Raw genomic sequence first — 21,717 nt, forward strand, 5'->3', positions numbered from 1 at the left:
GATGTATTGAAGTTATGAAATAATGTGTACTATAAAATCGTATTATATGAGATAAGGTACTATACAAAAAGTTATTCAGATATCGTGAGATGCGGTCGGGTGTGATGTAGGTTTCAGAAAAACATTTTCTTTAACGTGCCAACGTTTCGATCTTTTATTGAGATCATCTTCAGGGCCTGGGATTTACAAACAATGTTTACATTTAACAATTACATTTAGGATGTGGAAAAGTGAATTTATACATCACACCTACATCACACCCGACCGCATCTCACGATATCTGAATAACTATCGATTAACGGTCACTAATCTCTACACACTATATAAAAAGTTTTACAAAAATTGTTTGAACTCTGGTTACAAAACAGACGGAGAACTAATATCGGCTAACTAAGGTGGTGATCGTATGAAATGACTCCACCGATTGACAAGAAACTTTGGAAGTGTTTTGAAGCCCACAACCTAGAGGTAATCGCACAAACCCAGACGTACGTAAATAAATCACAACCAAATATATAAAATAAAACCTTTTGCTCTTTTTAGATTTCATCCTAATTTTTCACATTTATCGAGTCATAGTAGAAAACTCCAGATTTCAAAAGGTCGTAATGTAATTCGGGTTGACTGAAGACATTGAAAAACTCCAGGCTAGTTATTGCTTTTTAGGAGAAACACCGGAAATCGGAGATAAAAATGACGTGGTTTTTATTTTTTAATATAAAAATTCCTATTCAAGAGCATTAAAGTGTGCTTTAAACGAGACCGAATTGAAGTATATAATCTCATTTAATACGATACAAAATATAATCTTCCCATCTTATGTACAACATAAATCGATTGATATATGACAACTTTGAAATAAATGTTAAAATCAGGCAGAAAACTCTATTTTTTAAATTATTTAAGTTACTTAAAATATTTTTTTCTCGGGTCCACAACGCCGTGTCGGACAGAACCCCCACTTGCCCAATATTTTTGACCTAATGTCATCAAAATAGTGTTACCGGTATCGGTATTCCAATGACCTTAGCAGCCCCATGTGGGTACCATTATGGAAATGAGCTTATGTACGAGAAAGAACGTTCCTACAAGTCAATGCATCTAAATCAGATATTTGGTTTTAATGGTAATTTTTTTAATAATTTACATGGTTTAATTAGTTGTTTACCTTCAAATAAGATTGAATCATATTCTAATCTTTAACACAGCGTTGATTTTATTTTATACCCTAATTATTAATACAACTTTCATTGCTTTGTATTGTAATATTTTTTCTAGGTACTGTACGCGCTGTTGGGAATATTATAAGATTCTAACTTAACTTTCTAAGTTATTTTAATAATGGTCTCAAAATGTTAAGACAAAGCGCACTGTTTTGTCACCCAGGCCTCCCTTTCTTACCAATTAAGGATGTCCAGGTCCCCAGGAGCTTACCCTAAATTTGCATTTAAATGGAGGGGCTTTCCTTAGCCGGAACGATCCCGTTTATTTTTGAGAGATTCAATAAAGGCGGAAACCGGTGTGCGGCCAAAGGTTTTCTAGGTGACGCATAAGACGGCAATTTGTGCAACGTTGAATTTTAAGTGGTGCAGAATATTTCAAGAACTTCCTACCGTAGTCGAACGAAATTCGTTGATACCTTTAAATTTTTTGAGATTTATTTCCGGCGCAAAATAAGACAAAAATTAATAAATGCTTAAAGGTTTTAGACTAAGAATTAAATGAGAATAAAAACTGAACTCCTTTAATATATTCTCTCATGCTCTGGAATGAAATTCATTACAAATACGTCAATTAGATATAATTTTTATCCGCTATTATTTGGACTCTTATGTGGTTTTATTTTCTAATTTACCACGTGATTAAATTATTTTGAACTTAAAATGTACATTAACTAAATAAAACTTCAATGCAAAGGCTTCTAAAAAAATTAACACAAAAGTAGAAATAAACAAAAACTAAATTAATCTAATAATTATGGACGCCGAATTAAAAGTTAAAGCAGGTCTCTTAGGGATTAACGGGAGGTGAACAAACAGTTTCGGTGCTAATGTTATTGGAGCAAATATTAAGATCTTCTCCTGAGGGAAAAGGGAGCGAGGCTGGAAAAAGATAAAAACCTCAGTTTAATTAGAAAGTGACCCCAGAATACTAATTGGCCAAATAACATTCCAACCCCTCTGACAGGAGGATTGCGCTTTCCCTTTCCCCCAGTGCCAAAGCTGTAATTAAGCTTTTCTCAAGGATTTGTGAATGGGGAGGAATTCAAGAATCTGCGGGGGAGGCAGCGATCGTGATTCATCCCCTCTCGCCATCCCATACTTATTCTTCTTTGCGTCCTAATTAAAACTAAATTTCTTCCGTTTCAAAGACCCCTAAAACAACAAGTTTTCCAAAGATTCACTCGTATTTTATACTGTTGGAAAACGTTAATTTTATACAGTTTCATAATAGGATATTTTGTAATTTATCTGAGTAGGCTATTGTAACAATCCAAGACGCCGTACTAATCATAAATCAGAATATCAAAATCGCCTCGGGTTCAAGTCAGATGTTCATTAATGATTACTAGATTAAATGTCAATGTGTCGGCGTTTTAGTTGAAACTCTTATTAAATTAAATAAAAATATAAACTCCTTAAATTTAAACTTAATATTTTTTTAGTCAATTCCTTAACCCAGGTCAAAGGATCGATTCCATTTTTAAAATACATTTACCCTCTTTGGAAATAGTTATCGAACAGTAAATGGTGATGAACACCATCCAGTAAATAAAATTCGTAAATTTTACCTCCAATAAACGAAAAATTAGGTAATCGCAATAAACAAACAAATAGCCTTCAACTGTAAAACAGTTCCATCCCACAGGTTAGCCCAAATTTAGAGAAGACGTTAGGTAGTATATCAAATTGGAAAAACTTGACTACAAAAACAGGCAACTTTCTATCCTGCGAAAGAATTCTTAGTTGTCAACACAAAATAAGATCATGATTTACAGAAATTATATATTTTATAACCTATATGTATGTTTGACATACTGGGGTTGTGTCAAAAGAAGTAATATTACCATATTAGAACGGTTTAAAAGTAAATTATTACGAAATATGGTAGATGTTCTTTTATGTACGCATACACAGAGACATGAACATCCCTCACATCAACCCTTATAAGCATGGAATGATTATAAGCTGTACTTAAGCACGTACAAGTCGCCATCCAAAAGTAATAAATTACATATTAAAACAATGTGTTTAAAAAAACATCATTCGTCAAAATATTCCGTAGTAACATAGCAATTTATGTTGCGTTTAACTAGCCCACTAACTTAATTTAGTAAACCGCAAATTAATTTTTTTATTATTCTTAAAGGAATGTTTATGTTTTATGGCTTTACAGATTGACATTAATTTAAATAAGATGATGCTAGCCTTGTTTTCTTCTTAAAAGTAATAAATACTTTAATTAGTGCATTTATATGTACAATATTTGAAAAAAAAAATGTTGTGAACCATCGTTACAACTAACGATTGTTCTATTAACATTGCATTAAGTGAAACAAAAATTGGCTAATAAAAAAATGTAATTTTTTCATAAAATAAAAATAAGTTTTTATTGAATTACTTGTTTTATCAGAAAGAAAACGCGTAATAATAATAATTATTATTTTATTTTTTTTTATTTTTTATTTTTGTAAATTGGTATAAATTCAGCAAAATTATTTCAAAGCTATAACTGAATAAAATTGACCTTTAGGCCAAAAAATCGATTCGTTGCTTACTGTTCGTTACTAGCCCGTTATAAACACGATTTTGTTCAATTATTCCCTTAATGTCTAATTCATCGACTGTATCTTTTTAAAGCTGAATCGCGCTCGTAGTTAAGAAGTTAATTGTATTGTGTCAAAAGGTTACAAAATGGTATTTTGTATATAATTAATTTTTACCTGATTAACTTTTAGATACAAAACAAATTATTTATATAGTTTTTGGAGGAACACTATATTACAACTGTCTACAGTTTTTAAAAATTTAATTTTCATAAATGCTCGCTTGGCTGTTACACTCTCCTTGCCACTGATGTAAAACGTATTGACCCCACAAGGAAATTATTGAAAATTATGTTTTACGATTATTTAGAGATTATTAGAAATGCGGTCTGATTTGTCATAGGTTTAGAAAAACTTTTTTTTTAATCTTGCAAACATTTTGATTTGAGATCATCTTCAGGGCCTTACATTGATGCATTTCAACAAAAAGGTTCTCTGATTGATAGCAGATGCAAGTTTCTTTTCATTGCTAGCGATGTGCTTCAGAATATTCTGCTTGGTGTCCATGTGTAATTGAAATCTGTTCATAGAATTCCATGTTGTTCTTCGTTCTTCTCGTGTAGAAATGTGTTGTATTTAGTGAACAGATTTCAACTATCACAGAAACAGTTCTTCATGAGGGGAATTTTGCAGAAAAAGAGAAAAAAATTCTGAAACACAAATAAAAAAAGCTTTTTGTTAATCGAAAGTTATGTCTACTGAAAAACAAATAAATATTAAAATCTAGTCTGTAGATTAATCTAAATTCGAATTATATACTTATACTATATATGACTGATAATGTTGTCTCCATCTTCTCCCAAAAAAATTGTTGCCAAAACAGTTTATTAACATGATAACAAATTAAACAATAAATACATTATAAAAACCGTATTAATCAAAATGTCATCCAAGTGGTTTCGGTCAATATATGGTATTTCGAAAACCAGTTCCTTAATAGAGATCTGATTTATCAAAACATCAGTGATCAGAAACGAATTTCCCATCAGGGTCGCGGACATTGCAATCACTTTAAACGAGATCAAATCACTTTACAATATTTTTCTTCTTATTTTCAAGTAAAAAGTCATAGGCTATGCAGGAAATCGAACTCTGAACAATGCAAGATTGGCAAATAGGAGGAGCCCCTAACCTCACATCCAGGCGGTTTTTATTTTTTTTTGCTACTATTGCTTCTTATACACGAAAAAACTGATTAAAAAGTACTGAATGCTCTACATTTAAATTGTATTCTAAGATGGAAGATATTTAAGCATTATCATTATGAAAAATCGATATGAATATCTGAGAAATAACAAGTATAGAAAAAGTTAGAATACTTTCCGAGACCAGAGTCAATCATTTGCTTAGCCATATTCCAATGTCGGATGGATATAAGCGAAATTGTAGTTCTCCTCGACAGCGTCAATTGTGTTGCGATAAGGAGTTTTGCAACCAATTTGACCCTTCGACTATCAAATTAGCAAGAGATTTCAAGGCGAGATGATTGTGCGGAACAGCAACGCCCTTGTTCCAAATGTAAGCCACGACAATTGAAGCAAAACTCTGGTGGACGTGGCCGATATAAAATGCTGACCTAGATTCTCATTGGAAAAGATAACGAATATAATAGTATAAGTTGGCTTATTGGCTACAGCCTTTCTAACTACTAAGGACATATCTTTAATTGCTTACACAAATGCTATAAAAGATAATGATGATAAACATGTATAAGTAAAATTGTTCCTCTATTCCGTCTTCAATTTGTCAAAACAAATGATGATATGAAGGCGAGCGGTCAACCATTAACGTCAGCAAAGATTAATCAGGTGATGTAAGCCACCGTCTTATTATGGAAAAGATGAACATGTATGATATTTATTTTAACCAATGCTATATTTTATATTAGTATCTCTTCTATTAAATTAACAAAGTTTATGTTCATTATCTATTCGGCTTTGTAATTTATTTATTTATTTATTTAAACTGGCAGATGCCCAAACGACAATAGATAAAATATTGTGCTAGCAAAAATACAAATTTGTTCAAATGAAAAAACTAAAACTTAAATTTTATATTTGTAATAAAATATACATTAAAAAAGGAAAATTAGCTGAGAAAGAAAATTGCACAATTACTAAGATTAAAAAAAAAGTAATAATTAAAAACCAATTTAAAGAGTACAAAAATAAATATAAACATTAACTAATTATAAATATATAATAAGCATTCAGAACCAATCTTGTATTTGGCTAAGCAGTGACAGAATTAAAACTTCCAATTATAATTCAAAAAAGGCAATGCAAAATCAAAATCAACACAACGATTCTAATGAAGATATGTGAGTAGATTGGAGTTAAAAAATATTATGAGGACTATAAGGAGTGTGTAATTTGAAGGAGTAAACTGTTCCACATATACAGTTGTTTTTATTATAACACTTTCACTTTTTCAACGGATACATTTTATAACAGAAATATAAATATAATGTTTTTCTTTTATATAACAATACAATTTTTTACACATTCAATTAGCCCAATTAACAACATCTAATGATTTATGTCGAGGAAGGGAAACTGAGTCCGGAAGACAAACCTTCATTGTTTGCCAATAGCCCCTTTGTTTAAACGCTTAATGAAATATCGGCTATCCAGTTACCGCCGGTTATAGAGATAGTTTAATTGAGTTTACTGAAAGCTCTTGATGTTTGAGATTGAGAAGGGCCCCCGGCTCTGGAATATTCTCCTTTTGCAAGAAGAGACATTGTACTATACAATTTTTATCTTTTTATTATAATTAACTATAATAAAACATCTATACAACACATGAATATAAAAGATATCAATGTTAGATTCGATGTAAATGGAATATGGAATTGTCTTGGGCCGGGTCAGTAAGAATGTTTATTTAAACCGTATACATATATAAAGCAACCCCTTCCTTTCTATACTAATAAATTACATTCTTTACAATAAATTAATACAAACACAACACTCGATAGAAACATAGATGTCTGGTCACATTCACTCCCCCAGAGTACTCGATATTCCTCGGGGCGGGGGTAAACCCTCTCCACTCTCGCTAATAACTTACTTTTACTCTCCAGACATTACACACTCACCCCAGAGTACTCGATATTCCTCGGGGCGGGTTAAATCACCCCTTACTTTCATGCCAATAAATTAATTCATTCCAATAAATTAACATAAAGTCAAACTCAGACACAACACAAACACATATAACAAAACTATATACATTTAAAACTCCCTATAGCCCTAAGGTACCGGAACAGCGATCTATGCCCGCTGCCGTACCCCAAGACTACGCACAGGTCCGATGATGCCAAAATATTTTCTTTATACATCAAGCCTTCTACAATTCTATCCGTACATAACGGGTACCTACGCGGTTGCTTTCCGGTCAGAAGGTGCCCGTGCGTTATTCTTGTATGACCTATGCGTAGTCTTGTCTGTATGGCCTTTTCCCTTTTCGAACAGTTCTCCGTGGACCAGGGACCGACTTCTTTCTTAATCTGCCACAGTTTGGCAGGGTTATTTCTATTTCTTCGAGCATCTATAGAAATGTCATATTCATTTAAAAAGATCAAATTCTTTTCCTTGCTAATTTGATAATTCATTCTTACAATACTCACTGCAAGAATGATTGTAGATTAGGTCTAATAAATCAGTTATAATAGTAGCCGATGGTCTAATAAATGTGATTCACACGTGGGAATTTACATTTTCAATTCTCTCCCTGCTAGTATCAAAACGATTAGTTTGCTCAGTTCTGAAGGGATTTGAAGATAAACTTACAGGAAAAATTGTATTATGATCTAAAGAATTTTTTAGTTCCTTAAAGCCATATCAAAGCCTGATAATTTATTGCGACAATTTGGAAATTATTTTAAATTCAAATTTATTAATTTATTTGTGACTCGACGTGTCTACACACAATATATAATACGACAATAAATATTTATATTATATTCTAATAGAATTAATAGTATAGCGAAATAAAAATTTAAAATATTCATAAACTAAGCATAAAATATTATTTTTCACTTTATTAGAATATAGAAAGATAGGGATCCAAATTAGAATAGTTTTTTTACTTTCATCGGGTTTAAAAAATAGCAAATCAAAGTAAAGATAATCAATTTTGAACCTGTTTTTTATGTATTTTTTATTAAATATATTTCCTAAGTTTTTAAAATTTCGTGGTCTTTTTCATTGTTGTGAAGTTCAAGGATTAAATGGCCTACAAATTTACTGACATGTCTATAAATCATAATTATTTATCAATGTGAAAAATATCGACCTTCGACCAGTTCACCACACAAAAGAAGTTAATGTCTCAAGTTTTCCACCACATAAGCGTCTTTATATTATATGATTATTCAGAAATCGTGAGATGCGGTTTGGTGTGACGTAGGTTTCAGAAAAACATTTTCTTTATCGAGCCCACGTTTCGATCTTTATTGAGATCATCTTCAGGGCCTGGGATTTACAAACGTTGTTTAAATTTAACAAATACGTGTACGATGTGGAAAAAAGTGAATTTATACAATGCAAAAAAAAAAAATTATATACAATCAAAATATTTCTACTCACTCAAAGTGTTGTTTTCAGCGTAATTGTGCCATTCTTGGGTGTCGTGTTGAGAGTGCCAGTGAGATATTGCTGATTTGTCTATTTATTGATTAATTTTTTATCATATTAATAAACTTTTGCAGCAACAATTTATTCGGAGTAGTTGGAGAAAATATATTAGTAGTTATATATAATATAAGTATAGTTATATATGTATAATTAGTGTTGGAGTTTAGATTAATCTACAAACTACATTTTAATAAAAAATATTATCACTTGAAGAATTAAGTTTATTAAGCTCGAATGATTTATGTGTTTTTTAGTATATATAGAAATTTTTCTTAGTACTTAAAGACCTCCAACTGCTCCTAAACGAGATATCAAGTTGGTGCATCAAATGGAGAGTTAAAGTTAATACCACTAAATCAATAGTTGTACCATTTACAATATGTCGCAAAAGCTTTGAGGAGACGATGGTCCTGAATGGAATGCCAATCCCAAGCAGCAACTGCGTGCGCTATCTAGGCGTCCAATTAGACTCGAAACTTACTTGGAGCGAACATATAAAGCAATTGGTCACTAAAGTTCGCCAAAGAATAAGACAGCTGAAACATCTGTTAGGCACTCAATCTCCTCTTACTTTGAGCACTAAGAGACTCTTATATCTGTCGCTAATTAGGCCCATTTGGACTTACTCCTGCGAACTCTGGGGAGCGACAGCTAAATCACACTTGAACAAAATCCAGGTGACACAAAATAGAGTACTACGACTCATCACAGGCGCCCCGTGGTACGTGCGCAACAGCACATTGCACCGTGATCTACATATCCCAATGGTGGAGCACGTTGTGAGAAACGCATACTTAGCATTAAACACAAGGATGTCTGACCACGCTAACCCATTGATTGCTCAAATTGCGACACAACTTCCACCTCATCCTTCTCGCCGACGCCTCAAGAGAAAGCTGCCACAGGACTTCCTTATAGATGACTCTACCACCACTCCGTAGCAAATGGTGGAACCTTGTTGTTAAATATTATTGTTGTTATAAATTATTTATTATGCTGTTGTTATCTCTCTTCCTTCTATTTTATAGTTTAATATATATGTATACGTTCCTCTATAAAGTTATAGCAAATATATAATATATTCTGATGTAGGGTAGTTAATGAACTACACCTTGGATCATGTTACATGCGAATTAGTATACATGTATACTACTATATACTGCTGTTATCAAAACTGTAATGAATATAAGATCAATAAAGTTTTCTAAAAAAAAAAAAAAAAAAAATCTTAAAGCCGATTAGCTTTTTTTTAATATTTTTTTATTGGGTTGAGGGTGTTGATATAGAATTATGATATACAAGCCTTTCCTCCACCGCGACCTAAATAGATCTATTGTGGAACGTCAATAAATTATAACCGTAATTATGAAAGTGCGCTTTTCTTATAAGACTAAGCACTTTCCTTGGTACTTCTTCGGGGACTTATTTTGGAGAGGGAAATGTCCCACCGATGTGGTGTACCGGGTTGAGCTTATATTTGACAATAGTAGCAATCAGAATTCAGTCCATACGATGTGGCAGGTTTGATAAATCCGCAATCAAGTCTTTATCAATCAGCATAACGCGACCTGATAATCGAAATTAAATTGATGTCCGTTTAAACCATTTTTAAATTTAAACTATTTCATAAGTTCTCTAGATTACTTAGGAACAATTTTATTTGGAGTGTTTTCATGTTTTTAAATCAACCATCACGTAAACTTAGACGGTAGAATGGAAACAAAGGAATTTTTAATTTTTACAGTGAATTGATAAATGTGATATCAGTCACAGAGAACAACAGTGCACAAAGAAAAAATATGAATTTTTTAACCGTACATTTTAATATTTAAAAAGTTGGATAAATGCGTATGGAGCATTCATTGAATCATAAAAATGCTTATTGGCAAGGTAATACTGAAATATTTATTTTGACTTTATCATTTGAACATTCAAAAATAATACTCATAGTGGTACTAATATATTTTACTACATTCAAAACATTATATCAACTAAAAATAAAAAAGAACGATGTACAAAAGTCTGTTCGGACCAATGAAAAAAAAAAATGTTTATACAAAAACTCGACCCCTACGAACTTATAAATTGTGATGTGACTTCACAAGAATCACGCATCCATTTTGAAGATAGAAAATATATTTAAAAGATGACAAAAGGGGCGTCGTGTTGCATTGGGTAGAGTGGCGATTCATCGCTTCGAAACTTAGCGGTCCTCAATTCCAATTCAACATACATAAACTGCCCATAAAAACCAACCTGGTTTTTGCACGAAAAATGGCCAACATTGCGCTAGGTCTCATTTTTAGAAACTTTTCACGAGTAGAAGATAGCTTGTATAAATGATTTTCTAACATCAGTTATTCAACATTAAATTCAAAAATTCAAGAACATGTTAATTTTTGCACTTTTTAGTAAAAACGAAATTGAGCTGTGGAGCCCGAAAATCGTCCTGGAGCGTCGCCTTTTAGCAATTGATAGGAAATAACCTAATAACCTTTCAATTGGTCACCTTCCATTTTGCCCGATTTTTCAACCGTTTTCAAGTAATTTTTGGGCATAAAAAGTAGTTTTTTACGTGCTCATGGAAAAATCCGATCACCCTCTTTCTCATGTTTACGAATGCATAAATTGTGAGCCGTCGTGGTTTTGAAAATTTGACGCTCTACAAGCTTTGTTCCGAGGTTTTCCAAAAAAAGAACAGAAGCCACAATTCTTACTTTTTTTTAACTAGAAACGTGGTTTTTGCGGATTTTTCAGTTAGAAAAATAATATTAAAAATAAAATAAAACACCAACTGTTTCAATACAAAAAAGGATTAATGCATAAAAAAATGCAGAGTATCTTCTTCTGTAAAAAGGGTATGTTGCACAAAGAATTTGATGTTTCTCCTGTAAAAAAATATAAATCAACTTAATTTTTTCTTAACCCTTTAGATATTTCGCTTTCTTCACGCAAGACTTTTCTAAAAAAAAAAAGAGTCGGGAATCTTTTTTTTCGAAAAAAGACTTCATCGTTAACCACATCAGATTCAGCTGGTCCGGTTAGAAAACTTGAGTAGGCATACTTTTAATAAGTACTTTAACAATTAAATAACAAATTGTATTATTTTGGACAATTTACAACCCTTCTTGACTTAAAAGGATGGGAAAATATGCATTTCCAAAGTTGGCTAATTTTTCGTTCAAAACCATGTGGTGGGTTTTTTGTCTCTAATTTCGCATTGATAGTATTTGTTTATTATTATACATGAAGTTAATGAAAACCTCGTACGATTGGTTTGATATTCAATATAATCAGTTTTATAAAAACAAGCCTTAGTAAATAGGTAAAGGTAAGGTAATAGGAAAACATAGTAAAAGCGCTGTTTTTGCAATAATATACAATACATACATTGCTTTTTTTAAAATTTGGTTATTTTTATTTTATCATTATTTCAGGCACTCCAACATCTTAAAGACCGAAACAATGTTTTTGTTGTTAATGACCGTAAGAAAGTTTTGTTTTGTATTAATAAACAATACATACATAAACTTCGTTATGCAGGTCAAAATTGATAGCCTAAAATGATAGCTGTCATTTGTCTGGAAATCTTTTTTTCACCTAAAACGTGTCCCCCTCCAATTCCTTCCAAAATCCGATTTAACTACGCAAATTTTGCTTAATGACGTAATAATGAATTAATTAAAAAAAAGGAAGAGGTCACCCTAAAGAATGGATATTTTTACATGTTTCTCCACGAAAAAAAAAATTTAGTTTAAAAAAAAATGCTTTAATAAGAAAGATGCAAACCAAAAATAATAATAATAAGGTAAAAAGAAAACCAAAGTGTAAACACTCCACAAATTGGTAGCCTTTTCAATCTCGATCAGAAGAGTCCCCAACTCTTTCCATTGTCGGAGGGGGCTTTCGGCAGATGATGCCCGAGGTTCCTTAAGTACGCGATAAATTTAAACGATTTTGTTACATTACAACTTAACTTACAAGTCCATCTTAGTCAAAGTTGTCAACGATAACAGGTGGACCGTTAATGGCAGTTTGATAAATCTCCTGTCAATAGTTTATCAAAGATCACTAGTCCACTCAGCCTTCGTCATTGTATTTGTGTTACACAAACTAGAAAACAGGTTCTATTTTTAGAAAGGCTGTAGTAATATTATATTTTAAACATTAGAAATACTTATAGAAACGGTTAATATATGATTTTTATATGGTTATTTATTACGTTATTACGTTTAACTTTTAATGCTTCTGTGACCTAAAATTAATAATGGTCTCGTCGATTAGGGTTGCAGTCTTTTTTTTAGCTTTCTTTAAATTCGTCGATGAATTCCGTCTTCTTCAAGGTATACAGAGAACCATCTTAATTAATTTTGCACTCATACAGATATATAACAGATTCTTGACAACTTACAGCCTAAGTTACAGGTATGTAGTCAAAATTTAAAAACTTTTTACATGTTAAATAACAAAAAACATACATCTTCACTACTATTTTAACTATATACATATGTATGCAACTTAACTCTAATAATAAACAAATAAAATACTAAAATAAATTTATCAGATATGACACATGAACGATAACTAGAACATAATCCTTTAGGTTTATCCTTTGTGGGAGGTTATACACACTACCACTACTGATTCAACTCTTTTTCTCTTAATACTAAAGGTTAGTCATAGCCTGTTTTTATTAAATAAATATGTAAATAACTTTTAGTTTTAGGACTTATTTCTACTTTATTCCTTTATTTTTTACTAATGTATCTTGTTTCAATTTCAGGAGGGGGCTTGTCTTGTTCGAAAATACAACTATAAATTACACTTACAGATAAATAGGTTACACTCAGGATTTAGATTTATTATCTTGATGAATGTACATCATTTCTTTACTACCTGTTTTATGCTTAGTCATAATCTCCACTTTGTCAAAATCGAAGTTATGATGCCTACTATGCTTATGTTTTGAGTATGCAGCTCTGGCCTCTCAATATCATTACAGTTATACTGATGATACCTGACACCCTTTGAGAGATACTGCTTGGTTTCCCCATAATAAACAGCGGGACATTGAGTGCAATACAGACCATTAGAGTTTTTTAGCAGTGGTTCTTTACATTTCACTTTAGTATAGAAGTTTTTTCCTAACTTGTTTTTAAATTTAAATACTTATTTTATGTTATTGATTTTTGTTTAAAATAATCGGTTTAATTTGTTTCTGCAATGTATGTTGTAGGGCGATAAAATCTTTCTTCTTCTGGTGGGGATTGTTTTGTACTTGTTCACTACGCTGTTTATTAATGACGTTAGATACCCATTACCATTGATTGCATTTTCATTTTGATTTCCTTATAGGAACAAATATCAATCAGTTTTAGTGCGCTATTTATCACGTTGTACGCAATATTAGTTTTTATTTTGAATGAATAAGCAAATGAATAATGTAACCCCTATCAGAATTGGTTCGTTTCACATACCATTTGGTTAATAATTTTTTCCCTTCCCTAATCACAATCAAGTCCAGGAACTTTGACCACAGCTCTGATCCACGAAACTATTATTGAGCAAAGGCTGGTCGATAGCATAGAAAATACAATAAAATTAATGTACTACACTGCTAAAAATATATTTCTGGTAGCATCATGGTAATAATATTATTGGCCCATCTAGTGAGGCGTAATGGTTGGTAAAAGAAAAAGAGTTATGCAATTTAGTAAATAAGAATTAAATTCATTTAAAGATTGAGATTTTCTGGCAGGTAGATATGAATAAAAGAAAAGAAAAACTACGTATTTCAGAATGCCGACATTTCGCCACATTCACTTACATCCTCAAGGCTGGCTACGGGTAGAAAGACAGCAGCTCAGATTCTATTCAAATGTACAAAACGGGTAAAAGTATACCTGTCCGAATATCGCAATCTTCAAACTAATTTAATTATAACGGTCATTTACTGAACATAAATAAGATTTAATTAATTTAATTATTTTCATATTTTTACCCCGTTCGGTTAATAGGTTTGAAAACTTAACATCATTAAATCCCCCATGGAGGATTATTGACCTGTTGCGGTAGCATGCAAACCAGATGGCACTCACTCGTAATTCAATCGTAATTGAGTAGAGAACGGTTGAAAATTAACATTCCTGTTATTTCCGGCTAGTGAGTATGCAGCTTTCATACCCGTTCCAACTATATATAATATTTTTTTCTAAGCCGGGGGGATTGTTAGTCAATTTTATTGACATCACACACTACGAATATCAATTTTAAAACAATCCATAGATTAGGGAATGTGTTAAAAATGTTTTTCTTATTTCTCACAATTCATGTTTTTATTTTATTTTGATAAAAATGCTTACCTTGTTTGGGATTCTTAAACCCAAAATCGTTAATTTTGTTCTTTTTGGAGGATTTGAATTGAATTGTAAATGCTGAGGGGCCAAAGCGCAAACGTTATTATAATTTAATTGATATTTATTCTAAACAAAAGGTTTTTTGTGATGAAGGATTTCATCACATTCTTTTCATTAATCAGAAAAACATATTCTGTATGGTCCTTAATGTATCAATTGATAGTAGTACATAATTATGCGTTAACAGCAATTCATTTATTTTTTTATAGCCATTCGAACGATATATTGGTTTTTTATGGTAACAATCGAGTAATTAGAGAAATACAAACATTTCTTTACAACGACCTTCATTTCATCGGCAAAGCTCCTTTTACATTTTTAATCCAACTGTGTACAAAGAATTTGATTTTTCTTATATAAAAAAAAAATTAATACTGTAGACCTTTCTCTTTCTTCACGCAAGAATCGTGAACACAAAGAATTGGATTTTTTTCTCTAAAAAAAGGACTACGTCGTTAGTTAAGTAGGTATATTTCTTATAAATATTCTACTATTAAATTCTATAAAATAGCAAACTGTATTATTTTACAATTGATAACCCGGCTATTTCGAATCTCATAATAACCAGTACGGACAACAATAAAGAAAATGCTATAATTTGTATCAACGATACGAAATATTAGATTTATGGTGTTGGACGCAAGGAAATCGTCATTAATCACCATTCTACCCAACACTTAGCTGATTAGTCGCCGACTGATTATCAGGAGACGGCCTTTGCCGGCCTGCGGCATTAGTCTCAAATGGGCATTAAACATAAATCATAACTCGCTTGTGTCCACTCGGCACATTAACGTGTGACTCACTGCCCCCGTAGATTAATTACGAAGCAACTCAGAACGTTCTCTTCTCTTTATATCATAATCAATGGCTATGGCTAAGAGGTCGGAACCGGAGTCACTAATGGTATAATAACACTTCATCTACTTGGTTATTACTTAACACAAGATTAGAAGGCCTGCAATTTTTTTAGGGAAACTTTTAACAACTTTGAATCATAATAAGTTAATGTCTTTTTTGAGAGTATTTACATAATATTCTTTCTATATTCGATCGAAATGTGAAAGGATAAAGCGTATAAATTGTATGAAAATAATCTACTCCATAGTAAAATAGTTTTATATTGTTTCGAAAAAAAATTATTGAAACGTATGAAATATATTTAATGAAACTATTTTATAATAGTTCTTACAGAGAAGGGATCGACATACCGACATACAAAGTTCAACAAAGAGAGAAGGAAGAAGAGAGAGAGAGAGAGAGATAGAGTGAGAAAGAGAGAGAGTGAGAGAGAGAGAGGAGAGAAAGGAGAGAGAGGAGAGAAAGGAGAGAGAGAGGGAGAGAGAGGGAGAGAGAGGAGAGAGAGGGAGAGAGGAGAGAGAGAGAGAGAGAGAGAGAGAGAGAGAGAGACAGAGACAGAGACAAAGAGACAGACAGACAGACAGAGAGTGAGGGAGTGAGGGAGGGAGGGAGAAGGCAGAGAGGAAAGTACGAGAATATTTATGTAAAGACAGCTCACAAAACCTTATTTTTAAAGTTTTAGATCGTTTTTACAATTTTCTAATTATTGACGACTGTTGTATAAATACATAATTATGAGTATAAAGTTTAATTTATTCAGAGGCATTGTTGTCGTAGAAAGGAAATCGCTAGTTCGGCCGCTTCCCAAGAGATGACAGTAGCTGGGTGATATAATTCGTTTTACAATGGTTTAAAGAAATCGATCGTAATAGTTTTATACAATTAATCATGTTTAAAACTATAAAATCAATTAGTAAAATAATTTTTAAACAAACTTTTAAATGTTATAAGACGAGATTGTAATTGTATTATTTTATATATACAATGAAGCCAGTGAACATTTTAAAACGAACATCGTCTTGAATAAAAAAACAAATTTAGTTGTTACTGCCAAGCTTTCGCCATATTTTAAGGTCATCATCAGGGTAAAATAATCTTAATAAAATATGTCTACAGAATGACATTTAAGTTTTTACAAGCGATCTCACATTTCCTTGAAGACCGACTCAGTCCTAATGTAGTCTCAAATACACATAACAAATAATAGACTTGCCCACAAACAGTCATCAAATAATCTCATCAATACCGGCGAGTATTCTAAAACAGAACCAACGTGAACATACTCGAAACTTGGACAACTTTAAACTTAACATATTTAATACTAAAGAGTTCATCAACACAAAATTAATACAGTTTACATGGATCGGTTACAACATAAAACACTGTACCAGTCAAAAAGATAACGGCGGTAAAATTTTATTTGTCTGATTTAAAACAGCTAAAAGTGTAAAAAGGATTTTTAATAATTTTTTTTACTATGGTACGAGTTATCATTTCTTTCCCTTCTGATCGATTTCATTCGCAATCGGTGGAGTGAACGTTGTGTAAAGTTGGGCTAATGTTTACTGCTTCATTAAACGACATCGTTTATCTCAAGGATGGTCACATTTCAACCTCCTATCCCTTACAATCTGGGAGATCAGCGAGTTTTATCTCGCCCTAAACCAACGTTTTTTATTGCTTTCATTCGCTATTTTGAGGATATAAGCGGCATAAAAGATACCGGCGTTATTCCGGCATGGTTGTACCCTATATATCGTAAATTGACATGGGAAAATTTCACAGTTCAATCACTTTTATAAGTAATGAAATTTTTAGTTTTATTGTCGTATGACGAACAAAGAAAAATCGGTTTCATAAATTGTAATTTAAGGAAAATAAGTATACCGGCAAAAATGATTAAATACTTAGAAATTATCAACAAAAAAATGTGAGCTTCAATTGGAAGTGTACGCATAAATTCACTAGTTTTCGTGGTCCCCTTGACCAGTTAATATCTTTCAATTAATTAAGGATTTTAGTTGAGATAAAAAAGTCAATGTCACGAGCGGGATTCGAACCCACGACCTTCGGCTAGATACGCCGCTACTCTACCACCTGAGCTATCGTGACTTCGATCCACTCGGACACTAACTTCCTATCTCAACCCCTCGCATAAAAATAAACCGCAAAGAAACTTAAAAAAAAATATAAAAAAACAATTATTTTATTTCTGTAGTACATAACAGAAAACTTTATGTAGGTACCTTTTCCGTATTTACATTATTCCGCAAACCATCCATATTTGCTATTGATTTGTCTCGTAGAAAATTTATTAAAGATTTATTTGTGTGGTACAAACATTCCAATATACATTTTAGTAGGTTTCCGAGAAGGAAACATATATTAAAGCAAAACAAACGTGTTAGTATTTTACTTTTACTAACGACAATTCTCGATGAATATTTTATAAAACCATCAACTATCTTTTTCTGCGAAAAGTATTTTGTTGAAAGTACGTGCTTTAGGCAGATGATAGGAATTTACGAACGAAGTTATCACTTTACAAAATTTAAATAATACCGCTTAGTTGGATTTTTCCTTACTACGTTCCTCAAATTAATTGCAACTTTGTGGTTAGTATATTGAAATATATACTTTACATTAAAAGAGAGACAGGCGCACAGTTTTTTCGAGTTTTTCACGTTTTTGTAATAAATACAATGACAATTTAATTTTAGTTTTAGAATAATATTATTCTTTTAACCAGAGAAAAGAATATATGCTAAAAGTAGGTTAAAATTGTGTTCAGTTTTCCTATTCGTTAATTTTTTTTAAACGATTGGCTTCAACATTCCCCCGTTCTGATTAAACAATAATTTAAAACCAAAGGAAAGCGTGAATAAACGACCATACTTTTACAAACAAAAATTCACGTCGAATATTTCAACAATCGTCCATTTTTTCTGGAAAAGTGGCTTAATTATAATGTACGTGCTTTAGGCAGACGGGACGACGGTTCACGAACGAAATTCTCAAGTATCAAACTTTAAAACAGACGAGTTAGGATGATGTATTTTTCACGTTTTTATATATTTTTCAAATTTATTGTTATGGAGAGATTATTGTTATATTATATTTATAATAATGCAGGCAATTGAAAAAAATCATATTCCAGGCATTTTGTAAAATTGTAGTAACAAAATGACGTATTATAAAAAAACATACATTATTAAGCAGTGAATTATTTTCTAAAACTATACCTTATGTACAAATGTTTTCTTGCTCAGCAGGCGGATTTTTAACATTACTATGATATTTAAATATTAGACTAGAATTTTTCAATATTCCGGTTTTCTGACACAATAGCTGAAGAAAGTACATGGTAAAAATCAAGCTCTCCCCTTTTTATTTATTAGCAAAGACTGCAACAACTAGAGCCCAAATGTTTTGAACTGTTACTTTCCTTAAACGGATTGCGGAGGACAAAGGTTAAGGTCTCATTGTTTAAAAACACAAAAAAGGCCCACCCCATAGCGAAAAGCGCGGTGCTTTCAAAGACTCTGCGACGTCTATTGTTTCGCCCCAAAGCTTGACTTTATTCCCGTGCGAGGCAGAGTACTTTTCCCAGATAAAAACTCAACAAATACGCTGTAAACGAAGACAATTGGGTTATTAGTTATCGTAATGGAAAAATAAACTTACGGGATTGTCGTTTAGGAAGAAACTGAGGCTCGCCGAAGGTTTCGACGGCGCTGTCGAGCAGTTCGCTCTGAGAAAATCGCCCACGTCGTAACGATCGAACTGAGTCTTTATTATTGGTTCTCTTTTAGGTAACTCTGTAAACAAAACAAAAACCATATAAATAAATACATGTTGAAATTGTTTTTTATTTATTTGACATGATATTTTCTAACAATAAGTAATTTGCGTACATATGCATATTTGAGGTAAAGTGGCGGGGCCCTTTGCGTCCTCTTTAGCATATCTCCATTTGTGTACCATACCTCCTGAAAAACGGGTACTCTCAACACGACACGCAAGAATGGCACAATTACACAGAAGACAAACACTTTGAGCCGTGAAGATGACCTCAATAAAGATCGAAACGTTGGCACGTTAAAGAAAATGTTTTTCTGAAACCTACAACACACCAGACAGCATCTCACGATTTCTGAATTACTCCTGAAAAACATTATTGTCGATGTAGATTGGAAAATGTTCACGAAAAACCCATTTAACTTTACTTTAACAATAAATACTTGTAGTATATACATCGTTTTGTGAATGACCTGCTATTCGATAATCTAAGACGCTTTCAATTTTACCATTCTCTATATTATTAGTTGTAGTAATTAATTTCATCAGCCGTAAATATATTTTTAAAATTTTTTTAATGAACTATTTTATAAATATTTTAATATTCTCGTAATGAAATTTAATAAATGAAAAAATAAATATTGTTGACAAAAAAACCCTGTAAATTAATTCGTATTATCGTTGAGTCCTCTCAAATCGTTGCCATTTAAACTGTAAAACAAATTAAGAAGCAATACATGTTATACTATTTTTAACATCGCTAAATGATGATTTATGTAAATGATTTAAAAGATAGGAGTTAAAATGTTGTTAAGAAATAAATCACCTTCCTGATGTGTGATTTAGTTTGAAAGCCAATTTAGAAAGAACAACCGACAAGTATTCCCAAGGGCCATTTATAAGATCCCGACAAATTAGAGTATAAAAGAGGCCTGCGGCTAAAAGACGTGTTTTACCTTTAGCTAGTGAAAGAACGTTTTCCCGAAGGGGAGTCATTTCGACCAAAATCCCTGAGAGTCGTACTAACCGATGAGCCATCCTTCTCTCGTTGAAAGAAAGCTTTGCGAGAAAGCCCTAGTTGACAAGAAAAACTATTATTTTCAAAAATATTTTGATTTTGTAAGATTTCAGCTGGTAAATAAATCTCTATACAGATTAATTCAAATTATCTATCTATTTTCAAATTTTAAACCGATAATTAGCTTAAATATGACGGTTAGTGGAATTTTTAACAAATAGGACAATCATTGTTGGAAATGTAGAACAAGCATCTACCCTACCAAACCCAGATTTTTTCTTTTGTTGAAAATGTTTCAGAACGGGACGTTTCTAGAAAACAATCCGTGCCTCCGTGTACCCCGGGCGATAAATCAGGGACATAGGTCCGTGTCTCGGTCCCGCCCCTAATTGATACCATGTGACGAGAAAGTCCTGTGGGTGGGTTGATCCGCCGGACGCCGTAGATCATCCCTCCCTGTGTTTAATAAATAGTAGTGAGTTAACAACGGTATTGTTACCTACTATTTGAGTTATCTAAACTATTATCCACGCAGGCTGTTGCCACTTCATCCCATGTCCCGTTATCACTTGGAGAAAATCGGGAAGTGCAATTCTGGGAAGGAAATATTTGTGATTATAAAAAATATCGTATTTGCCTTAATTCGACATCACAACTGAAAAAGAACATTTTTTAATCTAAATTTAAACTATTTTTACCTAAATGGGATAAATTGAGTGACAGTTCGTAACTAACACAACAATTGGGTACAGTTTGTAGATTATTTGTGCAATTGTGAAACCACAAATAAAGTTTAATTTGGATACCCATGCATTATAAGTCACTAAAAATATTCTGCTGGGAGCCACAACCGGCTGACTAAAGAGTAACAGAATAAAAGATACGAATCATTCGGTCAATTTTGTTTAAACGGTTATCAATGTTTTCAACGTAAGAAAACAAGATTGAAAAAATAAATGTTAATACAGGTTACATACAAAAGTTCCAAAATATTTATACTCGTATTGACAAAATTCATTAATTATTTATGTATCTCATGTCATATGAGATGAGATTTCATTAGTGACTGGTTACTCCTAAAATTTAATGACGGCTATACACCTACACGTAAATATGATATTTATCGCGTACAAACCTCTAATTGTTTTCAATTTAATT

General features: G+C 32.1%; 1 protein-coding gene across 1 annotated transcript in view; it reads right to left on the bottom strand.

Moving 5' to 3' along the window:
- LOC112128044 overlaps positions 1-20,621 on the bottom strand; it is a 37,164-nt gene extending 16,543 nt beyond the window's left edge. The window contains exons 1-2 of the mRNA XM_024229803.1: positions 20,498-20,621; positions 19,428-19,561 (exon numbers count right to left, since the gene is read on the bottom strand). Coding sequence (XP_024085571.1) covers positions 19,428-19,561; positions 20,498-20,579 — 216 coding nt within the window. The 5' untranslated portion in view covers positions 20,580-20,621. The remainder of the gene's footprint in view (positions 1-19,427; positions 19,562-20,497) is intronic.
- Between the last annotated feature and the right edge of the window lie 1,096 nt (positions 20,622-21,717).

Source organism: Cimex lectularius, unplaced genomic scaffold (assembly GCF_000648675.2).
Source record: "Cimex lectularius strain Harlan isolate CLEC.00 unplaced genomic scaffold, Clec_2.1 scaffold469, whole genome shotgun sequence".
In the NCBI taxonomy this organism is placed as follows: domain Eukaryota; kingdom Metazoa; phylum Arthropoda; class Insecta; order Hemiptera; family Cimicidae; genus Cimex; species Cimex lectularius.